The sequence below is a fragment of the Rattus norvegicus genome, chromosome 4 (assembly GCF_021556685.1).
Source record: "Rattus norvegicus strain SHRSP/BbbUtx chromosome 4, alternate assembly SHRSP_T2T, whole genome shotgun sequence".
NCBI lineage: Eukaryota > Metazoa > Chordata > Mammalia > Rodentia > Muridae > Rattus > Rattus norvegicus.
In genome coordinates, this window is record NC_141537.1 from 131,820,668 (window position 1) to 131,830,877 (window position 10,210).

A 10,210-nucleotide genomic window follows, 5' to 3' on the forward strand; every position below is an offset into this window, starting at 1 on the left:
GGGGTTTTCCATACTAGGTATTTGGAGTGTGCCTTGGAACTGAAAGAGAGGTGCACTTTACCTGATTAGTGTCCCAGCTCCTTCCCTAGAGTGAGTGTACTTTAGTTGACTTTTATATTTGAGGAACATATATATTCATTGTCCATGAAAAAAGATTCCTCTAAATTATCCAAAACACATTTTATCAAGAAACATAATTTATCGCATCTCAAGTAGGCATATCCTTAGATACCTGAGAGAAATATGTTTTGAGAATTGAGTGGCCAACAGCTCGCCTTGAGAAGCCCAGCTCTGGCTTCTCTCTTTGGTGGCCTATATGAGGCATGGTCCATTACAGTTGTGTTTCTGGCTGGCTGCTTCAGCTTTTGTTACTTTTAGTTTTTAGCCTTGAGAATTGGTCCCAGTGCTCACTCTGAGTGTCTTGGGACACCTCCCTGGGCTGCCATTTTTGGTACTTAGACACTGGGGACCCACCTCAGGACCTTCTCTGGGGTCTATAGCTAGTTTTCTCCTGGGAGAATGTCTGTTTTGCTCTTAAGCCAACCCATATGAGGATCAGTGACCAGGTGGCTCATTTAAATGGCCTGCCCCTTACCATATGACATTTCTGATCAGCTCTTAGTCGCTGTAGGTGGTGGAGTTGATGGTTCTATTTATATCAGAGAGATTTTTATTTTACCACCATAGTTGTCATCACTGTTAACAATCGTCTGCTAAAGAGACCGGAAAGATTACTTCCATAAAATATAGTTCATTCTCCATTATTTGTTCTGGGGTACTCAAGATTTTTAGTGTAACTTTGCCCTTGTTTTCTTTTCATTGCTGTGATTAAAATATTGACAGAAATCATCTTGGGAAGGAAGGGTTTTACTTGGCTTTCATGCTCCAATCACAGTCCATCACTGAAAGCCCACAAGGCAGGAACCTGAAAGCAGGAACTGAAGCAGAGGCATACAGAAATGCGGACTTGCTCACACAAAGCTTGCTCAGCCTACTGTCTTATATATCCCAGGACCAACTTCCTAGGGGTGTCATAGGCCATCTAATCGGGGCCAACCAACCACCATCATTAATCAAGAAAATGTCCCCACAGATGTGTTTACAGACCAGTCTGAGGGAGGCATTTTCTGAATTGATGTTTCCTCTTCGCAGATGATGCTAGCTTATGTTAGACCAGCTTTTATCCACACTTGGTACATTGGGGCCACAATGATAAGGCTGTCACATCGTTGGCAGTTGTTGAGATTGGAAATCTAGGGCAGAATCTCGCTAGGTTTCCAAGCATGTCTGTTGTAGTTACTGTGTTAAAAGCTTAACATAGTATTTGCTCCAGTATTGAATGGTATTCTCAAGTTCATATAAAGCATCTCCTTTGATGCAATTACTCATTTACAAGGCTGCTCAAGAGCACATAGTGACATCATTTCACAGTTGAGGAAATGGATACAGAGAGAGGTTAGATGATGCCCATGATTCTTCATGACGGAAATCCAAGATGATGTTTTCACACCATAGACAAGTGGTGGGGTCTCACAAGACTTTGGTTCTTCGACTAAGTCTTTATGGTCCCAGGTATATACATACCACTCTTTAAGACAGTTTATAAATGAGATGTGGTAATCTGCACACATAAGTTAAATAATTGATTTCACCTAATGAGTGGTCTGTGATCTAGACTGAGTTGTACGGTACTGGCTTCAACATCTGTACAATGTCTCCACCTTATGAAAGGTGTTTATCCGGGGAAAGTAAAATGGTATATACCAAGTCAGTGGGCAGTGGCCAGTGTAGGGTGAGCACTTAGTGGGGTGAGCCATTACTTATTTGCAATCGCCTTCCCAACTGGACACCAAGTACGGCATTTTCTTTGAACTCCCAGTTGCTGAAAGGGTCCATTGTCTTGTCTCACCACAGGGACATGCGTTGGAACAAGGGGACCATCCTCAAGGCCTCCGTGGACTACATCCGAAAGTTGCAACGGGAACAGCAGCGAGCTAAGGACCTTGAAAACCGGCAGAAGAAGCTGGAGCATGCTAACCGCCATCTGCTGCTCAGAGTGCAGGTATCTGCCCTGTGCCATGTGAACCGATTTTAGGACAAGAGGAAGAGCAATGGAGGAAGCCCTAAGGGAGCTGGAGAGGGCCTTCCTGTTTGTCGGACCCTAATTATGAATTTACCTACTGGTAAAACATTACTGGCAATTTCATAATAATTTCATCAATTATGTTGATGGCATACTGGCAGCCACACTTGGGCGTGTGCAGATTGGTAAATCTGAGTTACCCCTGGGCCCTTTGCCTGGAGGCCGAGACCCAGGTCACTGGCTTTTTGTAGCAGCCCTCTGAGTGATAGCCTGTCGGGTGTCACCTCCCCTACAGTGTCGTCACTTTCGTTGGGTACTTTTCATCTTGCCCTGACCCCCCAGTCATCATAAGAGGCTTCCTGTGGCTAAGAAGGTCCCAAAGTGCTGTGTGGGTATCACAGAAGTTCGTACTCCTGGCCGGGTGCTCAGGGTGAATGAATCCACACTTGCGTTCTGCTTGAGGGTGTGCATCATCGTCATTGAACACCCGTCTTCCCAGTGCTGCTTAGTACTTCACATCCCCAAAAGTCAAACAACACACTTGCTGTGGCTGTACTGGTCTTCAGCCATGGGGTCAGGAGGCAGAAGGTGGTCCTCCTCTAGGCCTGGGTTTTAGAACCCAGGAGGTTAAACAGAGGGTAGATGTAAATTAAACCTCTTCCTTTCGCCTCCTACTCCCCTCTCCTTTGATCTGTTATTTGTCTTATGTTACATTTCTTCTATAAAATGGCCCTAGGTATTTAATACCTGGGACTTAGTGTATCCATTTGTAAGGTATCTTATGTTATTCCCTTATTAAATTATTAAAATATAGCTAGTTTTTCTAAGGAGAAGCTAAGTTGTGTCTTATTGTTGAGGTTCCAAACTCACAGATTCATTTTAAATATGAATGTTGTGGAATATGGGCTTTGAGGATTCCAAGACAATGCCCGCCTTGGCTTTCTTCTGTTGACTGTGAGACTGGCTGTACCACTTTTCTGTGTTATAGGAAAAAAGTCATTAATTAGGCAAGCTCTACAGTGCCATAAAGCCTTGTAGCTCTCCACGAGGTTTAACAGTTCATTTAGAAACCGAAGTAACTATTTTAATTTGTTGATAAACACTTCTAGTTAGACAACAAAGGAGTTCAGTAAGATGTTTGCATCTCCCCTAGTTAATTTATTTGCTTATTTTGTTTTGAAAAGACACACTGCACTGCTACCCTTCATGTTGGTGGAGTTACAAGAACCTGTGTTTTCAGCCAAGGCCTGGGGCTTTTCCTTCATTTCAGTCTCAGTGGTGCATGCAGAAATCTTCATGGAAGAAAGAACAGGAAGCCTTATTATCAGAGGAATTGTTTTATTAAATGGCCCAGGGCTTCAGCGAGATGCCTGGAGAGGATTGTTTCTGGAACTGTCTGAAGAGCAGGCAGACACACATATGGCATCTTATGCTGCTGTGTCTCTGACTCATACTGCTTCCCTAGTAGGAACTCACAGATCCAACCGCTGGAACACAGACCAGCCATGATTTTCCCTATGCTTATTGGCCAGGTTGAGAGGTTATGTCATGTACAAAGTGCTTTTCTTATCTGATGAATCCAAAGGATATACTCCTTGTCTATATTTTATTTTAATATGTTGTTTTATCACAAACATTGTTGAGCTTTAACATACAGAAGGAGAACTGGATATCAGTAGAGAATCCCTGAGGTTCACGCTAGGAATATGAGGGATTCATCAGAAGTGCGTGTGGGGGAGGGGGGGATGACACAGTTATTAAGGAATCTTGAAATGAGGATACCTGAGAAGTCACAGACTTACAGGGTGTGTCAGTCAGCTAACGCCACTGTGACAGAAGGCCACTGAGCAGCTGAGTTTAGATAGCAGAAATCTGCTTTCTCACTGGTTTGATGGCTGTCAGTTTAAGATCAGCTCTGTCAGCGGGATTGGCTTCATCTTGACCCTCACTGAATCTCCAAAGATCCTGTCGGCCGCTGCTTTACTCCCTGCTCAGTTACTGGAGATGGACTTCGGTCCATGGATCTAGGAGCACAGTTTAGCCAGTAGTAAGAAAGCACACGTGGTGAGAAAGTGTCCATGTTCTAGATGAGAACTTCCTTGCTGAATTAAAAGGTGACAGTCTCCCTTTGTCAGGGAGAGGTGAGTCCCCGAACTCCAACTGTGTGTGTGGAACCTGGAGAACTATGACTTCCACCCCCTAAACTTTACTCCCTGGCACCATTGGTGTCTTAGTAACTTTTTCATCCCATCCAGAACCCAGAAGAAATACCTAATGTGTTGGACAAACTCAAACAGCATATTGAGTATTTATGTCTTAACAGCTTCCGAACGCTTTAAAGAAAATGTACACCCCTGGAAAATAAGCATTTTGTCTGATTTTTAGGACCCCAACCCTTATAAGGTAGTTACTAATGTACAGTGCTGTTAGACACTGCACAGTTTATAGAAACCTTGGTATTAGATTAGATGAACCTCCCTTACCTGCCATTCCATGCCAGCGCTCATGAGGGCCTCGCCACTATAGTGTCTGCAGAAACCCATTTTGTAGTGCTGTGAGGCAACCAAAAAGTGTGCCTGGACATGATCACCGTGAAAGTGGGGGCTAAAAAGTGTGTAGCACACTCATGCAGAAACTGGGGGCAGAACTGTGTGTAACACACTTGCCCTGAACCTGGGGACTGAAAACCATGTAGCACAGCCTCACTGGAAATGGGGATGGAAATGTGTGTGGCCTACTCATTCTAAGTCAGGGGACTGTCTGGGGCTTGACAGCTGTTGAGAGATCACCATTTCCCTTGAAATCTTAAAGTATCTCCTGAGCGGGTTATATGCCATCGCATTACATGTTTCTCAGCATTGTATTTCTGTTAGCTCCCACTTTATATTTTTAATCGCACACATGCCTTGTACAAAAAGATAGGCTTCCCTGCGACATTTTCACACACATGTATCCTGCCTTTGCTCACATATCTACCATCCCCCACTACTGTCTTTTCTCACCCAGTTCCCTCCATTGGCCCTCTTTATCCTTCCCTGTGGTGTCCCCATCCACTTTCATGTCTTACACATACATACAAGCTTTTTAAAAATCCAGATTCCGTATGTGAGCGAGAACAGTAGTTGCCAGGGTCAGGTTTATTTTATTTCACTCGGTGACCTCCAGTTGCACTTATTTTCCTGCAAATGATTTCAGTGTTTCTTTGGCCCTGAATACAGCTCTTTTGTGTAGGTATATCACGGTTTCCTTATTCGCTCAGCTGTCCACCGGCATCCAGGTCGACTGTATCCTGGCCATTGTGAACAGCACAACCACACAGATATGGACAAGCAAGCATCTGTGTGTTTGCTGACATAGGGCCCTTCAAGAAAGTACCCAGGGGTAGATGGGGGAGCCATGGGATAATTCCATTTCTAATCCTTTGAAGAACCGCCACACTGGCTGCTTATGGTAGCTGCACCAGTTCACCCTCCCCCAGCAGTGTGGTGAGGGTCCCTGTCTCCCCACAGCGCCTTTGCCAGCGTGTGCTGCAGGCGGTTTTTGTCTTGTTTTGTTTTTTGATGATGGCCAGTCTGACCAGGGTGCTTATCCTTGTCTTAATCATTAATATCTGTAAGAGTGTTTCCATTTATAATTTATAATAAAACACATACCATCTAAAGGGATATTTCCTATACGACTAATGCCACCTGCTTTTGGGAAATGCAGAATTTATTTTTCAAAAGTAGCAAGCTTTGCTTTGACAATTTATAGTTGTCCCCAGGTCTGGCGTTTTAAACTAGAAAGTAGACTTCAGTCATTAAAGCAGTCTCAGATTCACAGTAAGGTAGAATACAAGCACTAGAGAGCTCCACTTGTCCCCTTACATGCAGCTTCCCCACCCCCACCCCCATCATCAAAGTGGGCACTGCCATGGCCCCGTTGTTAGACCCGGCTTCTCCTTATCCTCCAGAACCTTAGGTAGAAACACTCACGGAGATATATATTCCATGGATTTGGGTAACCGCACCTAACACTGGTTAATGGTGGCAGTCACACAGCTTACTTATCTGTCTGACTTTGACTTTATCCTAGGAGCTCGAGATGCAGGCTAGAGCACATGGGCTTTCTCTTATCCCATCCACGGGTCTCTGCTCGCCTGATTTGGTGAATCGGATCATCAAGCAAGAACCAGTTCTTGAGAACTGCAGCCAGGAACTTGTACAGCACCAGGCAGACCTGACATGCACAACGACTCTGGATCTCACGGACGGTACCATCTCCTTTACCAACAACCTCGGCACAATGCCTGAGAGCAGCCCGGCCTACAGCATCCCCAGGAAGATGGCCTCCAACTTGGAAGACATCCTGATGGACGATGCCCTCTCACCTGTCGGCGTCACCGACCCACTGCTGTCATCAGTGTCCCCAGGAGCTTCGAAAACAAGCAGCCGGAGGAGCAGTATGAGCGCAGAAGAAACGGAGCATGCGTGTTAGCGAGCTTGCCTTGTTCTGCCTCAACACGGACTGCTCCCTCTCTTCTTCTTCAGTAGACTTCACAATGTACCTGAAGAGGTTTTCTTGATAATTTTCCTTTAATATGAATTTTTCGTGCTTTACCAGTAGCCCAGGATATATTTTATTTTTAGAATTTTGTGAGCCAGACTTGTATATTCTATTTTACAACTACAAAGGCCTCCTAAGTATTGTACCTTCAGCGTGCAGTATCTGTGAACTGATTTCTCGAAGCGTGAGCTTTCTGAGCAAGGGGATTTTTGCTTCAGAGAAGTAAGTGTCTGTCCGTTTTCATTCAGGGGAAAACTTCGTGTGAGCTCTGTCTGTCTGTGACCTCCTTTGAAATTAACATGTAAAGTTTAATTACATGAATGTAAAGCAACCAAAAGAAGAAAACAAAGAAGATGATGATGATTATAGAAGAAGAAGAAGAAGAAGAAGAAGAAGAAGAAGAAGAAGAAGAAGAAGAAGAAGAAGAAGAAGAAGAAGAAGAAGAAGAAGAAGAAAAGAAGCCTTTCTCACTTTATAAATGTGTCGATTCCCTGGTACTGCCTTAAAGACACAGTGCTCTCTCAGCATTACCGCGTCTTTGTACTGAAAACTGCTTAAAAGCAGAATATATTACATACAGACAAATCTAGCAGTCATTTTCATGAGGATTGTCTAACTAGAAATTGTAACTTATGCTAACCCAAACTGAAAGAAGTTATTAGACCAAGGCATGAAGCGTAGGACCTGACCTGCTGGCTTTTATTGGGCACAGTTATAGTTTTCCTCATAATAAGTGTGATTCAATTTTTCATAAGATTTTTTCGAAACGGAAATGAATGTCCTCTCTGAATAAAAAACATCGAGGAGCATCGGAAGTTTGTTTCACTTTTTTTGTTTTTTCCATTTTTGCTTTTGATAAAGACAACCGAACTGGGCGCCTTTCTAATTGGCTTTACTATTTTTATTTTTAAATTATGTTTTAGCCTTTTTAATTGTATAGAGTCTTTATTATCGTCATTTTTTTCAGTGTTTGTATTAATTTATAAGAATGTGCATCTTAAAATGGCGAGTTTTCCATACTTTTACAGCTCACCGATGATTCTCTGCATTCTTTGTACACCCAAGAAAGACTACTTTTACCCAAGGTCTTGTGTTCAAAGAGAGCTTTGCAAATATTTTGTATATTCCACTATCACTTGAAACTGTTTTTCAACACATTTAAGGTGTAGTATTAGGTTAATAACCAGGCTTTCTAGAAAAAAAATACTTACATATGCATTTCTAGGGTATGAAAATAACTATATTCTTGAAGCTTGATAGCCATTGCATTTACCATGCCCGTGATGGTCATTTGAATTGGGATTTATTTCAACAAAACTGGCTGGATTCTTTTTTAAAGAGAGAAACACTGTATTGGCAGATTACTTGATAACAGCATTTTGTCAACGTGGCAACATTGTAAAGTTAGTTTCTGTGCATTACCTACTCGCATAGCCCTATGCAATAACTGTAGTTACATGTATCAAGTCTAGCTGTTTTGTGCAGGTGATATATACTGTTCCAAGCCAGGCTGTCTCATGGAATTTCTCAGCAGCAGCCCGTGGTTGAATAGCGAGCGGCATAAAACTTATCCTTTCAGAATGAAGTGCCTTAAAAATCTCAGCAGTCTTTTTTGGACCAGCACTGACTGAACTGTAAAATGGGAGAAAGTTTCGAGATGGAATCTGGAGTGAAGAAGGACGACGTAGCATGGTGCCTCTGTAGACATTCTAAGAGCTTCCAATTTCCCTTCAGATATTTTTAATATGAAATATATATTACTGACAGTGCCAAATTCTTTCATCAGGAAACCTTTTTCAGGAGGGTTTTTTTTTAAGTGTTTAAATGTCAAATGTGAATTGGTGATGGGTGATGGAGAGATCCAAGAGCAGATGATTGTCAGATGTATGAATGGATGGCCTTGGTGAGATTCGTCAAATGAGCGGTTCCCATGCATGTTGGGTAATGCAAATCCTTGGAAACACTGATGATGCTATCCAGTCTTGTAGCTTTATTACTTAAGGGGGTAGGGAAAATAAGTTCCCATTCTTTCAACTCCCTTAAGTGTGTGACTCTTTTCCTAGAATAGAAATGCAAATGTGCATGAAAAGATAATTGTACCATAGTGTTCACCAATACAATCATAGCATTGTCTGTTTTTCTCTTCATATTTATGTGGGGGGGAGGAGGGCTGATGCAGAAGTTGAAGATTGCAATGCTATGATGCTAGGCTTTCTTAGCTGACTCTGACGGTTCTTTTTTTTCCTTTTTAAATAATTGAACAAGGTTTCACAAAGTTGACTAACCCACGGCTAAGCGACTCTGGTCGAGGCAGAACAACTTTCTAGGAAGCTTTGTTGAGAGAAAGTATGGCATATTGCACCACTACCCTGGCTTGTAGCCCCTGGGCCTGCCATCGCTGGCTCCCCTGGTATCTTCCTCATAAGGTACAGCTGCTGGGAGAGGCAGGCGAGCAATCCAGAGGCGGGCAGCATGGGGGTGGTTTTATTTATTTCTTTTGTGCCAGCGAGAATGTGGATCCTTTCAGGGACCGGTTAAGCCAAGAGGAAGTGTTTTTGCTCACTGTTTTTAAGGAGAGAATGTTTCTAGCCACTCCCCGACCCCTGGGTGCAGAATTGTGTCTCAGGGTTGGACCTCCGTTTCGAGTGCTCAAAATACCAAAATTCTCCACCAGCCTCTGGGTAAGGCAATGGAAATACCAAACCTTCTGACTTTGCCAAAAACTATACAAGCAATCTGGTCATACCCAGAGCATGACACAGTTCAGTCTGGTTGTTTGTAAACAATAAAGCAATAAGAACAAACACAATGCACAGGACATTAAAAGATACAAACACAAAGCACAAAGGAATGTAACTTGTTAATATTTTTGGAAAAAAATGCACTGGGAAGAAGTTGTTGTTGATAATAGTATAAACAAATACCCAACTTCTTGACAAAGATGACAGATGACTGTCTCTTGCGGACACTTGCTACTGTAATGTCAGTAACAGCCCCTGCTGTTGGGTACAGCAATACATTCTGTATGGTCCACAGCACTGTATATTATGATTGATATTAATGTATCCAATGAAATAATTGAACTGTTGTTCTTCATAGCCTCATTAAAGCATTTGGTTTTTCACATTGTGTCGGCCAGTTGTGTCCAGTTACTGCCCATTTTGACTGATGTAGACATTCTCAAAGCAATGGCAGTACACCCCTTCCTCTCGTCTCATGAATACGAAATTGCAAGGAAAGTGTGATTGCCAGCAGCTCTTTGTTTAGCTTAAATGTCACTCGAAGATGGTACTTTTTTGGTTCGAAACATTTTTTTTTTGATTACTTTATGACTTACTCTCAAATGAGCTATAATTATGTAGCATTTCCCCTGTTCTGAATTTGGGGAGACTTTGAACTCCCAGACGCCAGAAATCCACTTTAGATATAAGGGGTTTATGTAAAATATTTCAGCGAGAAGAGGCTTTATTAAAAAGGAGAGAAATTGTCAGAGAAACCTTTGCATATTTACTGAAAAGATCTTGGGTTTTTAAAATACAAATTTATAATAATGAATGCTTAATATACCCAGCCCGCCAGCTC

At 42.6% G+C, this 10,210-nt stretch overlaps 1 protein-coding gene across 30 annotated transcripts in view; it reads left to right on the plus strand.

Moving 5' to 3' along the window:
* Mitf (melanocyte inducing transcription factor) overlaps positions 1–9,757 on the plus strand; it is a 213,232-nt gene extending 203,475 nt beyond the window's left edge. For all 30 annotated transcript variants that reach the window (NM_001191089.5, NM_001398550.2, XM_087656052.1 and 27 more), the window contains 2 exon segments: positions 1,915–2,062; positions 6,158–9,757. In NM_001191089.5, the coding sequence (NP_001178018.1) occupies positions 1,915–2,062; positions 6,158–6,559 (550 nt within the window). In that variant the 3' untranslated portion in view covers positions 6,560–9,757.
* Positions 9,758–10,210: the final 453 nt, after the last annotated feature.